This window comes from Peromyscus eremicus, chromosome 3, assembly GCF_949786415.1.
Source record: "Peromyscus eremicus chromosome 3, PerEre_H2_v1, whole genome shotgun sequence".
Lineage (NCBI taxonomy): Eukaryota > Metazoa > Chordata > Mammalia > Rodentia > Cricetidae > Peromyscus > Peromyscus eremicus.
Window position 1 is genome coordinate 43661917 of NC_081418.1, and position 18616 is coordinate 43680532.

At 44.6% G+C, this 18616-nt stretch overlaps 1 protein-coding gene across 1 annotated transcript in view; it reads right to left on the reverse strand.

Moving 5' to 3' along the window:
* Window positions 1-13323: 13323 nt before the first annotated feature.
* The window catches only part of Plxna4 (plexin A4), a 450775-nt gene continuing 445482 nt past the window's right edge, over window positions 13324-18616 (reverse strand). The window contains exon 27 of the mRNA XM_059257015.1: window positions 13324-13371. Coding sequence (XP_059112998.1) covers window positions 13324-13371 — 48 coding nt within the window. The remainder of the gene's footprint in view (window positions 13372-18616) is intronic.

The window sequence follows — 18616 nt, forward strand, 5'->3', positions numbered from 1 at the left end:
ATATACATACAATTAACCCTATCATAGTGTACACTTAAACAGAGATGAGAGAAAGGCCTATTGTGATGGCTCAGGGGTTAAGAGCACTGGCTGCATTTCCAGAAGACCTAGGTTTGATTCTTAGCACTCATGTGGCAGTCCACAAGTTCCCTTGTACCTCCGATACCAAGGGACCTAACCCCTCCTTCTGACCTCTACCGGCACCTGGAATGCATATAGTGCACAGATATACATGCAGGCAAAGCACCCATACATACAAAATAAAATTAAGAAAAATAACAGATTTTATAGTATGTTTTATTATATTAAGTTTTATATTATGTGGTTTTTTTTTTAAATCATGGTAAAATCTACTGATAATAACATCAGAAATGTCAAATAGCTAAGACTAAATCCAATAAAATCGCAAGACCTCTACATTGGCTACTAAAAAATGCTGGTAAAAGAAATTATAGAAAAGATTTTCGTTGTTATTATAGGGCTACCAGATGAAGACTTAGGTGTTAGGGAAAAGGGAAATAAACAGGGAAGATGATCTGGAAATGGATTCACACCCACACGGTCATGAGATTTACACCAAAACTCTGCTGCAGTTCCATCTTTTCAGGAAGAGAAACTGGAGAAATGGACAACCATATGGAGAAAAAAGGAGCTGAGTTCTCTATCTCTCACTAAACAGTTTTAGGTAGATCGTAGATACGTGAAAGATTAAAAGAAAAACCTAAAAGGAAACAAGAATATCATCGTGATCTTGAAGACAGGCAGCCATTTCCTAAGCCAGACACAAAACTACTACTCATAAAGGGACAGTACAATCCATTGGGCCATGTACATTGTAGCCAGAGCTGGTTTCCTATTAAAAGCCATCATTTAGAATGTAAACTTCAGGAGCTAGAGGGATGGCTCAGTGGTTCAGAGTACTTGTTGCTCTTCCAGGAAACCCAGGTTTGGTTCCTGGAACCTGTGTGGTGGCAACTCCAGTTCCAGGGCATCTAACTCTCTCTTCTGACCTCCATGGCCACGAGACACTCATGAAGTGCACTTACATGCATGCAGGCAAATCATTCATACACATAAAATAAAAGTGAATTTTTTTAAGAATGTAAAAGATTAGTCAAGCCACAGACTTAAGGATGTTAATAGTATATCTGATAAGAAATCCAATTATTTTAAGGGCTGAAGAGTTATAGTGCTCTACAGGAGAAATGTCCAGATGAAAGATCATCTAATGAAGAGGTCTCTAACATCATTCTTCATCAGAATAATGTAAATTTAAACCATAATGAGGTGTCACCATGCATCCACAAGAGTGGTTAACTTGAAAGACTACTGCAAAAAAGTGTTAGAAAGCCTGTGAGCAACCTCAATTCTCATACATGAGGTTGGTTGTTCAATTATGTTGGGAAACAGTTACAGGTCTGTTTGAAAACCTAAACATTTGGCTACTTGGTGACTGACCATCTCCCTCTCAGGTATTTACCTGGGAGAAATGAATTGGGCTTGCACAAAAAGGGCTGGATAGGAGCAGTTGTAGCAGCAATAGAACATAAATGCAGCAAGAAGAGTGGAAAGGTACCAGGCCACAACCTGGAGGAAGTCACAGATGTCTACAGAGGGAAAAGAGGAATGGACTAGAGTTCACACTCCTCTAAGTGAAGTGTGTGCAAAACCAATCAGTGATGGTAGAACTCAGAATAGTAGTTACCTCGAGGATATGTGTGTGCAGTAGTATTTACTCGGGAGGGAGGTATGAAGGAACTTGGGGGGTTCATTTTTGGGGAGGTGTTGGATGTATTCTATATGCTGCTGATTTAGAGTTCTCTGTGAAACAGTTGTTTAGACATGCCTTGATGCTCAAAAGGCTCATATGTTCCAGGCACATCTCATACCAAAATCTGGATACTCAAGTCCCTTCTAAAATTGGCATGGTGTGTGTGCACATCTGACAGTTACTTTTCCATATGCTTACATCATATCTAGGTTATTTAGAGGTTTCTAATACAATGTAAAAAGCTGGCAAACTGTATTGTTTATGGAGTAATAACAAGAAAAATAAGTGGCAGACATGTTCAGTGTGGACATTTAAAAAGAACATTTTCAGTCCACAGTTGGCTGAAACTTCAGATGAAGGACCCTTTATACATGAAGGGGCATGGGAGAACTTTCTGGGATGATTGAGGTATTCTATATCTTGATCTGGGCTGTATACATACATAGACTTATAGCCATTCTCTTGGGTTTTTTTTTTGGGGGGTTTTTTTTTTTTTTTTTTGGTTTTTCGAGACAGGGTTTCTCTGTGTAGCTTTGCGCCTTTCCTGGAACTCACTTGGTAGCCCAGGCTGGCCTCGAACTCACAGAGATCCGCCTGGCTCTGCCTCCTGAGTGCTGGGATTAAAGGTGTGCACCACCACTGCCCAGCTAGCCATTCTCTTAATACTTATTCACTTTGTCTAGAATACATGCCTTGATTTTATAAAGTGTGTCAGGTAGAAAATAAATGACGCAATCCACTGGCTCATGCAGACAGTCTAGAAGGCAGCCTGCAGGTGGGAGTGGGTAAATTGGAGGGAAGCACAAACTCTATGAAATCCCTCTGGGTGACACCTAGTCTATTCCATTATGTCACAGGTCAACCTGGATGTTGGGGAGCACCTCCAGGTATGATGAGGACCCTGTAGAATAGATGCTTTGCACGTATTTGTTCAACGTTAAGCACAGATCTTTCAGTGGGTTGTCAGTTGCTTCTGAGAAAGCCCCATCCTCCATCTCAATGCATACTGGGGAGAGGTTCAAGTTACACAAGGTCAGAAGGATTGGTTAGTAATGCATCTGGATTTGCATGAAGACTGAATAGTACTTGAGGCTATCCCCCAGGGACTACAGGCCAGAGCTATTTAGAGAATGGTCCATGGGCTGGAGCCTATGTACAAACCTGTGCTCACCCATGATGATATAATACTGAAATGGAGAGTCAGCATTTGAGACTCATTGCTGTTGAGAGAGTAATCTTTTGCCTATTGAATGTACTATTATAAAAATTGGAGCGCGTACGTTGTGTATTTATTTCTTTCCATTTCATTCCTAATTTGTTTTCATTGTATGTTACAAAAATATTGGACTGTGATGAATTAGAAATTTTGAAAAGGAGAAACTGGTCCTTCATTACTGCTGCTTTTAGAAACATCTCAGACTCGTAAAGGTTGCACCCTAGAACATATGGAAGAACTTGAGCTGGGTCTCAGATAAGTCAGAGGCTGCTGCCACCTAATTGTAGTTTCCATAGTTACCAGCCACCACTGATGAGAATATGAACAGATCTTAAAGGGAAATTCCAGGCACAGACAGAAGTCAGGAAGGTGGGGCAGGAGGGAAGGAGGGTACTGGATGCCAGGTGGGCTCCAGGCTGGAGAGGGAAGCCAGGACTCTGCGTAGCTGGAAACATTGTCTCTCTCAAGGGCAGAAGCCCCTTGGAATTAATGATGGGATATTGCCGCCACAACTTCCATGAAGGATATGGAGTACAGATTACCATAAGGGAAAGATGGCAGGGAGATGTCTGGCCTCAAGACCGAGATTCTCCCAGGCAAGCCCCATCTCTATCATCTGTTGGAGTCTTTGCTGTAGTAGATCTATCATGTTCTGGTCCCTCGAGTTGCCTTATGTGATCATTCATTTGCTCCTTTCTGTGTTCCTATTTTACTCAATAAACAGCACTGCTTGGAGCCATGCACCAGAGCTCAACCAGGCCTGGTCCAGCCTTCAGGAAGCTTCTATTCTAACAGGAGAAATGGGTTATAAACATAAATATGTAGTGCTCACAGATGCTATATTCATTCCATTGGCTGGAGGGTGGTATGCTGGGCCAGGAAGGGCTGTGCCAAGGGTGAGTGTTCACACACAGTCTTGAGCATTTGAGATGTGAAGGACAGATACATGGGAGCAGCAGGGAGGACCTAGACTTTGTCATGCAGCTCACATGTGTGGAGGCCCAACTAATGCTTGTCAACTGAGTGACCCAGAGCCACAGAAATCAAGACTTCGTTAGTCCTTCTCCGCTCACAACTGCTTGTATGTCCCTGAGTTCCCAGAGAAGCCCGTCATGGCTACTGGGTTTCAGGAGGAACTCAAGTTTCGACATATCATCTCAAGACAAAGGTCACCCTCCTTTCTCAAAACAGAAGGGGTCTCCCCTGGGGCTTGGCACTAGAGGACACTGTTGCAGCCTGTTAGTTCTGAGGGAGGAACTGAAAGCCAAGAGAAAGCCTGATGCTGTTTTACTTAAATATTTGGATTATGTGAACTAAGAGGCAATCCTGCCTCAGAATTATAGACTTGTAAATCATTCTAAAGAGAGAAGGGCCGGGTGGGGGACTGGGGAGACTTGGGACTCGAGTTTATGATCTCTTCAGAAGCCCTTGATGGAATTACAGCCCCATAATTCACTGGAGCCTGCTCTTTCCTGCAGCCTGGCCTCAGCTCTTGCTCAAGGACCCCCGGGAAGGCCCATATGGGTGCCAGTAATGAAAGGCCTCTGCGGGGATATGGTGAGAGGATTGGCATGGTCCCTGGCAGCTGGACCTCAGTGTCAGGGATTCTGTGGGGCTGTGTCAGAGTGAGCTGCCAAGAAGTTGAGACCAGGAGGCAAGCAGAGCTGCAGGACCAAACAGATGGAAGGCATTCTGTGGGTTTCTGTGGCATTCCGTGCAGTCAGCCACGTTCCATAGGGTGCTAGCAAGTAGCAAGACAACATGGGGGTCTCTGTGGATGGAGCAAGAGTGTGGCTTGAAGCCATTTGTGCTTTTCTTTGTCATGACTGTGCCTCCAGGCTGCTGCATTAGAAAATGGTGTTCACCAGCCTCTCACCAGGGAGCAAATGCCTGGGCCTCAGAGGCCCTCACAGCCCAAGGGAGACTACTTGCTTAGTCTTCTGGCACTAGTCCCTTTCTGTCTTGGAATAACACACATGGTAGGACACCATTTTGGTAGGTGACTATCAATATGTCCACCTTCCCCTGGCCTCAGCAGTTACCTCTGTCATGACCAGGATGAATCCGACAGGGTCAGTATCTAGAATACACAAAAAAAAGCACAAAAAACTGCCATCAAGAAAACAAGTAACCCAATTTTAAAATAAGGTACGGAATGAAAAAATTCTCAAGAGATGAAATGCTAATGGCCAGAAGCACTAAAAAAATCCATGGTTTTTTTGGGGGAGGGGTGAGTGTTTAGTTTACTTTTGTTTTTGTATTTTTTGTCTTAATTTTTAAAGTAATTTTTTATTTTTGGTGGGTTTCTTTGGAGAGAGAAAAAACATGAAGTTGGATGGGTAGGGAGGTAGAGAGGATCTGTGAGGAGATGGGGGAGGAGAAAGCATGATCAAAATACATTATATAAAAAAAATTTAATAAAAGGTATTACTAACAAAAGTTGTCTAGTAGCTTTAGCCATCAGAAAAATGAAAATTAAAACTGCTTTTGGATTTCATCTTACCCCAGTCAGAATGGCCAAGATTAATAAAACAAATGATAACAACCGATGCTGGTAAGAATGTGGAGAAGGGGACGCTTATGAATTGCTGGTGGGAGCACAAACTGGTAAAGCCACTATGGATACTGGTGTGGAGTTTCCTCAGAAAAATTGAAAATAGATCTACCACAAGATATAGCTATATATTGTGAGCATATGCCATTCTTGAGCATTGCACTCTCCAGAGATACTTGCTCACCCATGTTCACTGCTCCTCTAATTCCTAATAGCCAGACATTGGAAGCAAAGTGTCCATCAATTGATGAATGGATAATGAAAATGTGGTACATTTGCACAACAGAATATTTTTTAGATGCTAAGAAAAAGAATGAAGTTATAAAATTTGCAGGTAAATGGAGAAATAATCCTGAGTGAGGTAAAAGACAAACATTGCATGTTTTCTCTTATATGTGGATGTTAGCTTTTTTGCTTTTGATATGTGAGTTTAGTAAGGAACTGTACCTCTTCCAAGGAAGGAAATAAAGAATATAGTATTATAAAGGGATAAAGGGCAAATTAGAATAATAGAATTAAAAGAGGTTGTGAGAGCAGGGTAGAGGAGAGATTCTGAGGATGGATAACTAACACTAAAGGGCTTTTGAAAAGCCATATGGAAATCTACTACTCTAGATGTTCCCTAAAATATATGCACATATGAAAGGAATTTAAATGCAGTCACCATATAATGGAGGATTCAGGCCCTATTGCTGAGATATCACATACTTACAGCATATAACATGGAGAAATTGAGCTGGTACTCAGTTGGAAGCTTCATCTCTACTAGCTTGTATTCACAGTGCTAGAAGGTCCTATCTACACTACTGGAGGGGAAAAGCAATCCTCAGTCTCACCCAGCTATAAACCCAGAGAGTTATGATAATGAATACCTGAAAGATATGCCCACTGGTGCAATGATGGCATGAATGTTAGGAGAGTAACCAATCCAAATTGTTAATGAGACCAAGAACCCGAGCCTAACTAGGTAATGGGCCCAGGAGGACACTTACTACTATTATTCTGATAAAGGAGCTTAGCAATAAAATGACTCTTAGCATACTGCTATACTCAAAATCAGCGTCTAGCCCAGTGTCAGCAGAGAAGTTTCTTCTTGAAGTTTAATAGAGATCCACAACTAAATAATGTACAGACAATGAAAGATTTTGGAGTGCTCAGCCCTGAAATAGACATCCCCACATGCACGCGCGTGCGCGCGCGCGCGCGCACACACACACACACACACACACACACACACACACACACACACACAAGGCTCGGGGATCTATGCAGAAAAGGGGGTAGAAAGATTGTCAGAGTCAGAGGTGGTGGATGATTTTGAGGAAACAGCAGTTTCTGGATACAACATGGCAGATACACGTATTAATTCACAAAGACTGTGACAGCATGCATAAGACCTGCCCAAGTTCAAGCTAGACAAAAATCCTAGTGTGAAGGAGGAGAAGTGATAGCTGCTGGGAGAGGGAAAATCAGTTTTCTCCAGTGGAGAGACAATGGATATATTAACTGCACTCCAGGGCAGGCCTCATGCTCAGCCAACACCAAATCAGACTCCATGTTTTTAGTGCTTTTTTTCTTTTGTCTTTGTCTTTTGAGACAGCTTCCCTCTATGTGTCCCTGGCTGTCTGGGAACTCACTATATAGACCAGGCTGACCTTGGACTTACCTGCCTTTGCTTCTGTCTCTCAAGGTTTGAGATAGAGGGGGAAGGTTAATGAGGCTCATGTAACTCACAGTACTCCTGAGGCCCTTCCCAGAGGTTATATAAATGGTAAATCATTGCTAGGTGAGGGGTGATTCTTCAGTAGTGTAGCTGCCTGCAAGTCATTCAGGGAACTCCAGTGATGCAGCTTTTATGTGTCATCGACCCATTCTGGGAATTCCAGTGATGCCACTGTGCAGTTCACTTCTGCTCCCATGAGTAATCGCAATAAACACATTGGTTCAGCAGACTGGATTTGGATAGAATTGTTTGTTTGCTCTCTGAGATATAGTCTCTCTCTCTCTCTCTCTCTCTCTCTCTCTCTCTCTCTGTCTCTCTCTCTCTCTCTCTCTGTCTCTCTCTCTCTCTCTGTCTCTCTCTCTGTCTGTCTGTCTCTGTCTCTGTCTCTCTCTGTCTCTGTCTCTGTCTCTGTCTCTCTCTGTCTCTGTCTCTCTCTCTGTCTCTCTCTCTCTCTCTCTCTCTCTCTCTCTCAAGTAGAAAGACTTCCTAGGAAAAGTCACAGACCAGTTGGTGCCTGGACAGAGACTGACAGAACCATAATGAGTCTTGGAGGAGCACTTGTTTGGGTCCTACCATGGGAGATGGGATGTATAACCAAGATTGCATGGTTTGAGGGTGATGCATTCCTGGGGTGATTCTATGAGTTTCTGGGTTCCTTTTAATACACGGGGTCTATCACTGGGATGCCCCCCAAATGACTGAAGGAGTAGAAGATATAATCCCTAAAAATAGCACACATGGGACATTTTGGCAAAGAAGCTATTGTGGCAATTGCAAGACTCCTTCTGAGAGTGATATGATAAACAATGAAGCCAAGTCATCTTCTTAGAAGGAACCTGCGCTCATAATGGAGGAGTTACAACGGAAAAGGTCAACAGTTGTTATCTTCTGCATTAGCCTTGGATATGGCAGGGAAAGTGGGAAAGGCAGAAGATGAGATGTGCTGGCTTGCCATTTCTCTCCCAGGAAAGGGAAAGGGAAAGAGAATGCTAATTTAGTCTATTCACCAGATCCCTTTCTAGGACCCAGAGAGTTAGAACTATGAAAGAACAGGACAATGATGTGGGAGAAAGCAAGGCAGAAGTGATAGGAGATAGCCTTCACTCAGGTCTAACCTGTACTGCAGAGGAGGGAAAATCCACGATTTGGCATGGAGATGGGGACCTTAATAATGGCTCAGTACAGAAGATTGTGATAATCAGGAAGCAATATGTCTCTGAAATGCTTGAATTGGGAGAAACATCAAGTAAGGAGTGAAAGAGCACCCACATCCTTGCTTGTAAAGGTTTGAGAGATGAGGGCAGGTGGGAGCGGTGAAAGTGGAGAAACTCAATAACAGAACAACTCATTCTTCCTCAAGAGAAAGGCCACACCATCTGAGGCAATACAAGGAAAACAAGCCTCCTGTGGACTGTTTCCCACAAGCCATTAGGGACACTTGGCTGAAGTCCCCATGAATATTAGGGACTGGAAGACAATAGAGGGAGGAGAGGCAGTACTGAGGGAATGGGACATGAGAGATGTGGTATTTGATGCCCAGTCCTTGAGGTCAGGTAGGGTTGAGTTCATAGGAAAGTTAAGAAGGAAGTTAATTCAGCAGGAATATCAGGACTGGTGTAGGATGTTAGCATTTTGCTGAGCCCTGTGGTGGGACATGATCTTTATGAGATAGAAGAGGCTCTGATGAGTAGGAGTGATTTAGACTGGCATGTAAGGCAGGTTCCTGTAGCATAAAAAAACAATACTCAAGAAGGGATGGAATAAAGGAAAAGCAGGCCATGGGGCCTCTCTGGGCTGTTTGAAAGAAAATGGCAAGAGTGTGTTAAACTAGAGTTCCCAGAAAAACTTGACTATAATACAAATTCAGTGTGTGTGAACCCCTGGAAGGTTTTGTTGTTGTTGTTTGTTTAATCTGAGCAATAGTCCACAGGAGGTTATGGATGATAGAAGGCACAAAGGCACAATAGGAAAAGGTTAATCTTCTCCTAGGGATGGACAATTATCCTCCATTAGTACACTGTATGCATTTCTTCCCTGCAAGAAAGTGTACTGAGGAGGGAGACTGCTTGTCCAGCTAGGACCCTCTCAGCATCCAGTTGTGGTTGATAGAGAGGCGACTGCTACAGTATCAGTCAGGATCCTGACAGACCAAGGGGGCTTGGTAGCCCTACAGGCAATAATGTAGCCTTGATTTCCTTTGGCCCTAGATCCATCTACTCCAAGCTGATGGAGAGATGTGTGCTGGTCCTACAGCAGTACTCCAGGATGAGGTTAAAGGACTCATGAATAGTGAATGTAGATTGTAGAAAGCTAGAAACCCGAGCTGATGTATTTAACATTGTACTTTTGATAAACAATTGATATGAGATATTTTCATGCATATTGGACCTTGCTAACTTTTGCTTGTTTGTTTGGTTTTGGTTTTGAGACAAGGTTTCACCGTGTAGTCCAGGTTAGACTTGAACTCTATGTGACCCCAAACTACTCTTTTTTTTTTTTTTTTTTTTTTTTTTTTTGGTTTTTCGAGACAAGGTTTCTCTGTGTAGCTTTGCACCTTTCCTGGAACTCACTTTGGAGAACAGGCTGGCCTCGAACTCACAGAGATTCGCCTGGCTCTGTCTCCTGAGTGCTGGGATTAAAGGCGTGCGCCGCCGCCGCTGCCGCCGCCGCCGCCGCCACCACCACCACCACCACCACCCGGCCCCAAACTACTCTTGAACTTGTGGTAGTCCTTCTGTCTCAGTCTCCCAAGACTGGATCCCAAGACCAACTACTCTATGATTGAAATGTATGGTTGTGGGGCTCCTGGGGTCCTGTCCATCCTCTGGAGGAGGAGGGAGTCATCATATAATGTTAACTCTTGAGGGTAGATCTAGAAAGGCTGCTTGGAAAGAATTGTGGTCAGTGGTCTTATGATCAGCATGCTAAGCAAGATGTGCCTACTGGTGAAATAGTGTCAGAAATATCATAGTTACAACCATTTTGTGATTGTACTTAAGGCATGCTCCATAGACAAGAAACTCAGACCTGATGCTATAAACCTGGCCGTGAACCCATAGCTAGAGAGGTCATACATCCTAGGGGAGAACTTACTACTATTACTTTGATAAACAGACTCAGCATTAATACTGCCTTCTAAATACTTACCCTTATACTCATGGAGTAGTGCAGCCCTCACCCCTCACCAGAGAAGCTTCTTATTGCAGTGGATGGTGGTTAACACAGAGGACCACAACCAGTCAAAGAAGAGAGAATCACTGACTATAGTGCTCAGCCCCTAATGGGACATCTATATCATTCCCTCCCCCAAACGCTCAGGAAGCATTGTGAGAAAGGGGCGGGAAGATAGCAATAGCCAGAGACTGGAGAGGAGTGCTGCAAAAAAGCATCCTTTTAACATTATTGGACTCATGAACTCATAAGCAACTGTGGCTACCTGTACAAGCCCAAGGTAGTCAATATTCCAGAATGGATGAGAGGGGCTCATGAGACCCAGTTCAGAGATGAGAGCTGTTGGCAGCTGATGGTTGTTGGGGAAGGGGTGTCGGTTTTCTTCAGGGATGTGGTCCATGCTCAGGGTATGGTCCTATAGACTGAGTGGGTTGTAAAACTAAAGAAGAGGATATGAAGTTAGGGAGAGAGAGAGAGAGAGAGAGAGAGAGAGAGAGAGAGAGAGAGAGAGAGAGAGAGAGAGAGAATGGGCGGGGATCTGGGAGAAGTTGGAGGGGAGTGTGGGTATGAAGTTTGCAAAGAAAGATAAACATTGATTTTTTTTCTTTAAAAAATACCTTAATTCATTATGGAAATATGGGGAAAAACAATGTCTGTAGGTGGAAATAGAAATAATGAAGAAAAAACCCCACAAAACTTACCTAACCTCACACCAGATATAATTCCAACATGGAGAAGGGAGGTTAGACATGGAGTTCCACCCATGCTAAGGAACTATTGGCAACTGATAGCTGCTAAGAAAAGGGAGCGCTCTATTTAAAGGTGTCTGCCTTGTGGTTCCACCACATTTCAGTGGATGGCCAGACACCTAAGACACGTGGTAGCACAAACTGTACTTGCTGGGTTCAGAAAAAGAGGATACAAAGTTGGGAGGGTGTAGTGGGTAGCCATTCCAGCTTTGATCTGGAAGTTCCAGCCCCCATTGAGGCTTCGGTAACTGTCATGCCTACAAGGCGGGGCCTAGAGAGGACCCTGAAGACCCGAGATCATACGCCAGCTCTCTTGGTTTCAGGACCCTGGACGCTGGAGGTAGACCGAGCAGAGTTCTCCAGAGAACACCGACGGACTGCGCTACACCTTTCCCAGACCCTGTAAACTATCCCTTCACTTGTAAGTTACCCCACAAAATAAACCCCCCTTTTAACTACGTGGAGTGGCCTTAATAATTTCACCAATAGGAGGGTTGAGAAGAGGGGCTGAGTCGGGGTAGGAAGATGAATATGACCTAAATCTATTATATAAAGTTCTTGAAGAACTAGTAAAGAGTTCAGGAGAACAAAAGGAACAGTGGAAAAATGATTATGCAGAAGAAATTTGGGGATTCTTACCAGAAAAATATCATTTGAAATGACTCTACTATTGCTTTTATAGAATGAATTAAGGGGTTTAAAGGATTACGTCTTGTGTTGCAGACACTCTTTGCTTTACCACATATCCCATCAACCTACCTTTCTATCCCAGCTGTCCTCACACTAGCCAGGTGACATTCATCTGTAGTCTGGCAACATCTGTTTAAGGAAGCCATATCTCCCTTCTGTCCTTTGGCTCCCCTTCTTCAATTGATAGAGTCCCTAGGGAAGCCACTTAGTCATTCCAACATGCTCACTTAGAGGTAGGGATGAGTAAATAGCCATTGGGCAGTCTTTAGGTGATGAGGAATGACGGCCACCCCAAGGGTCAATCTACAGTTTTTACAGATCCAGAGGAGTGAAGTCCCTGCTGCCTGTGGTAGAGAGACAGTTTGGATTGGCTTCTCTTTGCTTCCCTATTCCCCACCCCCCTCCCTCAGGACCACCTGCTTGCAAGCCCCTGTATCAGGTGCTGGCTTGGGAACTCAGGTACTTGTAATCTTTAGTTATCATTTCCAAAGTCCGCTGAGAAGCTGATGTATAGCTAAATTGTAAGACTGTACTGTTGAAAAATTTTACTGCTGCTTAATTTTATCTGTTCATTTAAGGCACATTTTCAGGGCAACTACGACATGCCAAGTGCTATCCTATGAACTAGGGCTGGAGGGAGAGCATGCAAGGTTCTTCACGAGTGTGTTGTCCAGAGCGGAAGAAGCTGCCACCAAGTTACAAGGTGTCAGAGACCTGTGCTGAGTATTCCAATCATTATCTCATTTGCAACAATCCTACAAGAAAGAAGCCATTGTTCTCAGACCAAAAAAAAAAAAAAAAAAAAAAAAAAATCAAAACAAAAACTAAGGGTTACAGGTTGTTAGGAACTTGTTCTAGAAAGATCTGGTCAGTACAGGGTATATTTGAGCCAGGCCACGGTTGTATTCTTTACTCGGTATGATCAGGGCACAAAGGAGAATTAGGAATTGATCCTGGAGGTGGAAGTCCATGCATGGATGAGCCGTGAATATAGCTTTGTGGTGGCAGCGGTGACGTCTTACACAAAGAGCCGAAGACAAGCTGAAGTGGGAAAAGGAATGAAGTGTGGTTCGGCAGTAAGGACCACTCAAGCCTATCTGAGGTTATTCGGTTTGAGGAAACAGGGTGTGTCCTATGATGAAAGATATATTCCTAGTGCAGGGGTTGGGTACCTTCCTAGTGACTTAGTGGAGTTTGGGGTGGTGCAGTGGGAATGATTAGAGAACAGCCCAGGCAGTGGCTCGTATGTGGAATGGGTGGGAAGATCCTTATCACTGTATGCCTGTGAAGAGTTGGGGGAAAAGGATGCATTCTTCCTCCCTGGTGTCTTAGAAGGACTATCAGGCCTTTCCTAAAACTAGGCAGCATCTTTCTAGGTGTCACACTTTCAGCAAGAGCTTGGAGAGGCAACTCTCATGTTGAGAAGGGTGTAGGTTGAAAATAGAATCCCTATTCCTTTTGTCTGTGCTTGCGATTCAGTTTCAGGACACTAATCCCCTGCAGAAGGCCACAGGGGGCAGGGGAGTCACATCATCACACTAGTCCATTTGTCCTTATATTGTCAGAGGTCTTTTCTATGGACCTTCATGGAGGCCTGGACACCTTTGGGTGCCTCTGATGGAGCCTTTGTCTGATCCACAGAAGACAGCTTTGGACCTTGTGATCTGTGTCAATGTGAGCATGAGCATGCTTCATAGGCTTGGAGTGGCTGAGGCAGTCAAGTTGATGGAGCTTGTGGTTGACACCACTTTGGATCTTTGACTCTACCTCTTTGTGTTTTATGAAGTGAGGGCTTAATATCCTTGGCACATGCACTCTTGACCTTGGCATCATTTGCCTGTATCTTGTTAAGCTCATTCCTGTGCATTTTGACAAACTGTGTGTTCCCCAGAAACTTGAGACCTTTCCCCTTAAGAGACATGTATCTTGTGACTGGGGTTTCTTGATATCATTTCTGTGTCATTTGAGGGACCAATTGGGCTTGGTGTGATTCTTAGATGTGACAATGAATCCATGGCTCCTGAAGTGCCCAGGACAAGAAGGCAAAGAGTATGAGTCATCTGCTTCCCCCACTTCTGATTGTGGATCAGAATCAAAATGCCAGAAAACGATAGGTTATTTTTTTACAACACTGGGTGGGTTCATCCTTTCCTGATAAGTCTCACTTCTCCCTGGTCAGTTGTCCTCCTACCATTCCTTCATTCTCTTAGTTTTTCCCTTCAGTTGTAATCTGTCCCAGGCCCCGCTCAGGAAAATTAGGAGCATTAAAAAAATGGACTCATCTCACAAGCAAATAGTCAGTGTTATACTTTTAATAGACTTGAACCAAGCCCAAGCACCTGAAATCTCAGCACTTGGGAGGCAGAGGCAGGATGGTAATGAGCCTGAAGCCAGCCTGGACTAAGAAGTGAGAGCCTGTCAAAGAAGCGGGGAGGGTGCAAGTAGGGAGGGAAGGAGGGGGGGGAGAAACCCAAAAGAGATGCAAGAGAATGCTAAAATCTAGTTTTAGCATTCTAAAATCTGGAGAGGGAGGGAGGGAGAGAAAGAGGGAGGGAAGAAGGAAAAGAAAGACCTTTTGGTCAAAAGAACAGTTCTGTGTTCTCTGTAGGTGAAAGTGCTAATTTCATCAGTTGCACTGTTCAGAATAAACCTCTTATTCCAGGAGCAGCCTGGGTGACTCTGCTATGCCTCAGTAACAAGAGCTCTCACATCCCGGCGATACAGAGAAGCAAAGATTGAGTTTTAACTTAATCTGTGTGTCTACCAGGATCACCTAGTGGCTCTTCCATTGTCGTTGTCCAGGTTGATGGGGCAAAGCTGCTCCCTGGAGCACTGCAGGTGTTTATATCATTCAGCTCTCATAGTTCACTGCTTGGAAGCAAGTTGTGGGCCAGATGCACTTTATTGGAGTGGGATGTTGTATTGGTCACCCAGAGAGGGAAAGGAGAAATTATGGTCCAGTAGTATAAACTTCCAGTTGTCTCTAGGAATGACTCCCAAATCACACATGTGTCCTTAGTTGTAGTGGGGTTCCCTCAGCAGCTCTGCAGTTTCTGCCTCCCATATTCAAGGCAAGTGTTTTTCTGAAACAAACATCAGGTGGGTTTTAGAGGAGGTGCAAGGTGCTAAAATGACCCTCCCAGGCCTCCATTCCCTCTGCTAGGCCAGGAGCACCTCTGCTAATTTGATTATATTACCTGTTCTCTACTTGGAAGAGACAGCACTCAGCTGCAGTTCTCATCCTGAAGATGAGGTATTCATGGGACATGTAGTCCCATGGAGGAAAATGATGACCCCCCATGCTCACAGTGGGAAGACAGTTCAGGGACCAACTCAGTGGTTGATTACTTTTGTGTACAGCTTTTTCCCTCCTTCAATTCATCCACAGTATCTCCTGAGCCAGGCGCTGAGCTAAGCCAGGGTAAATTCAACTGAGTAACCTTTAGGAGTCCCAGTTTAGTGACGGTATTTGTTTATAAAGTGCGAGATATTTACTGTTTTTCTGTTTCGTTTTCCAGTGAGTAACTAAGGCAGCCACTCTGAATGTCACTGGGGCTGCAGGATGGATGCACTTGTGTTTGCACAGGGTTATTTTTATGACTAATAAGACCATGTGTGTTGGCATGGGCCTTTTGCAGAACATCGGGTCTCTTTTCAATCAGTTATCTAAATCAGACTAAAAAAGCCTTTCTGGGCTTCATAGCACAGTTACAACAAGCCTCACTTTGTGAATACGGAAACAGATACACCAAGAAGTGGTCTGTCTGCTCGAGGTCATTGGTGAAACTTGAGATTACACCAATAAAATCTGCTGGGGATGTGGCAGGGATAGGGTGGAGTGGAGCATCTCAACCTACATCTTCCTACCCCTGCCTCCATGTTTACTAAGAAGAGAACATTCTTGCTGGTTGAGTGGGAGCAACCAGTCCCCAGGCCTTGAGGCCACTACTGCGTCTCCTTCCATTCACAAAGTCACTGTTGAGGTGTGCCACTTGCTTGTGCTGGCTGTCTGTGTCTACTAGAGGTTGTGTGTCCCCCCCCCCCCCCCCCCCCCCCCCCCGCCCAAGCCTCATTGATCTTCCTTAGTAGTTTTGTTCCAGTATGATTCTCTGGAGGTGGAAGGCCTTAGCCTTAGGTCAAGCCATAGGCACAGCCATGGCCACTTCCTCCAAGCCCCTTCCCAAGGCCAGGTGGCCTCACCACTCACCACATTTGAGGCTACCTCCCTGGTGAGTAAATCTACACTGGCCAGCAGGGGACCCTGCCTTACAGGTTGGAGAGACTAGCGTGTGGCTTGCCAGGAAGAGTATAGAGCAGAATAGCAAAACTTGTTGCATTTTGCAAAGAGACTCTCATGGTGAGGCTGGAGGGCCGTTAAGACGGATTCAGGGGCTAGCTGAGGCCCCTGACAAAGTGCCCAAACATGCAGAGGCACCACCCCATGCGGCTGCCTTAAATGAGAACAAAAACCTTAGGTAGAAGGGCTACTCTCTGACGATTAGATCTCATGTGTCTGGAGAGAGGAGGTGCCATGCATCATCATGGTAGAGGTCACTGCCTACTTATGAACCCCTTACCCCAAACAGTCACATAAAGACTCCAAATCTCAAACTGCATTTTTATTATTTTTTAATAAACTTTATTCTATATTACAAATAGTTTTTTTTGTTCTGAACTGCAAAATAGGAATGCCTTATATTTTACATACACAGGTATACAATTAATTATAACAAAGGTACAGAAGCTTGCCTTTACCAAGTTACAACTGGGCTCCAATTTACAATAGCATAGGTTTTCTTTTTAAAAACTTTTTTAAATCTTTTTTTTTTTTTAATCTTACTAGGATACTCTTCTTGAAAAATCAAAAACCAGAAGACCCTCTTTTTTTTTTTTTCTTCAGAGACCCCATTCACCTGTTCTTGAGGCTCAGGGTAACACTGTTGTCTAAAGGTTATACTTGCTTTCTGCTCTCGAAGGGTCAGTATTCAAGGTGAGAGTTTTGGAATAGAAGTGGAGCGCGCTGGGAAGCTGGGCTATGTGGTGAGGAGAACAGAAATGATCTGTCCTGCCTTTCTCAGTGGCCTCTCATCTCCTCAGACTCCCAAGGCCCCTGCAGCTGCTTAACCCATTCATGCGTCCATTTCTCTCTCTCTTCCTTCTTTGCCCTCCTAGCATTGGGGGCCCAATTCTGGGTGCTCTGACCAAGCCAGAACCCCTGCTTTCTCCCCACACTTCAGTGCTTGGAGCCATTGTCTTTTGTGGTACCTGGAGTTGCTGGTTGCTACGGTAACTTCACAGGACTCTGCTGGAAGAGGACAGAGGCTGTTCCCTACATGCTAAGTAGGGGGTGGGGGGAAGGAAGGATTGCATCCAATTCCTCCCTTTCCCATTTCAGGCCTGGGGACCTGGTCCCTTTGCAGAGCAGCCAACCCAGGAAGAAGCTACTTTCTAACGCCCCAAGCACACCAGGCCCAGGCAGGGAGGGATGTGGAGGGGTGTGGGGAGGGTCATCCATTCTCCAAGCCCGTGTCATTCCAAATGGAAACAAGAGTCTTTGAGGTAAACTAGCTTTTGTTTGTGAAGAACGGAAGGTTTCATAAGCCTACAAGCTGACAAGAACGGCAGGGAAGGGTCGGGAGGACAGGTGAGGACACATAGCCCATCTTCGCCTCTTGCTCGAATGGAACTGACCTCTGCACAGGAAACCTTCCTCAGTTCTGCTTGCGGAAGTGTTCTCTGCTTCAGAGTGTCTTTGGGGGTGCTGTTTAAACTGTACCCTCTGTTTGTTAAACTGGTGCTGTTTGGAACTCTACTCTCATACGGGAACCTCTCCAGCGTGTGCTTGAGTCTTTAAGTTTAAAGATACAAACAAAAGAAACGGGCAGAAGAGGCAGAAACTGGCGGAACAACTGTCCACTTGCTTTTTGTGTCTATTGGGGAGGGGGAGCTTGGGTTGCCCCAGAATTCAGCTCCAGTGTAGTATTGAAGGAAGCTGAGAAACAATATGAAAGGATTCATTAATTCCAGAGACAGCCTAGCTAGAGCCAGGACTAGATTGGAACCCAAGAGAAGAGGGAGGAGGGGAAAGAGAGGAGGGATGTGAGACTCCCCCCAACCAAAGGACCCCTACCAGTTAGAGCCTTCACCCATCTTTTCCAGGAGCTAGAACACGACGTTCTCTTCACTGTCCTCAGGAACTGTTGGCTCTGCTCAGCTTCCTGACTGCCATCAGTCTACTCAAAGGGACTCCAACGGGACGCTAAGGAAGACGTCTGTTCTTTCCAACCAAAAGACTTAAATACTTGTATTAAAACTTGGAATGCTCCTTAAATATTAATAAAAAGCAATATTATTGAAGAGCCATGATTTGTAGTAAAAACAAAAAAAGTCTCTCCTAATATTAAAAAACATTTCCTGCAGTGATTGCCTTTCTAAATGGGAGGCATGGGGTGGCCTCTTCAGAGCACCAGGAGAAACTTACAAGCCTCTTTCGGGAGTTGCCCACTTTTACTATTACCTGGAAATGGTACCTCCCAACTACCCACTTATAATAACGAAGCTTGCATTGATTCCATGCAGAATGCCCTGGGGTGAATCCACCAGAGACAGGAGGAGTGCGCCTCTGTCTGTCAAGATAGGGCAGGGGAAGCATTGAGGGTATTAGCAAGCCATGAGGATGCTTCCCCTAGCATGTTCACTCAGTTCACATGGGGTAATTTCTGGACCATTTTCCTTACTAATG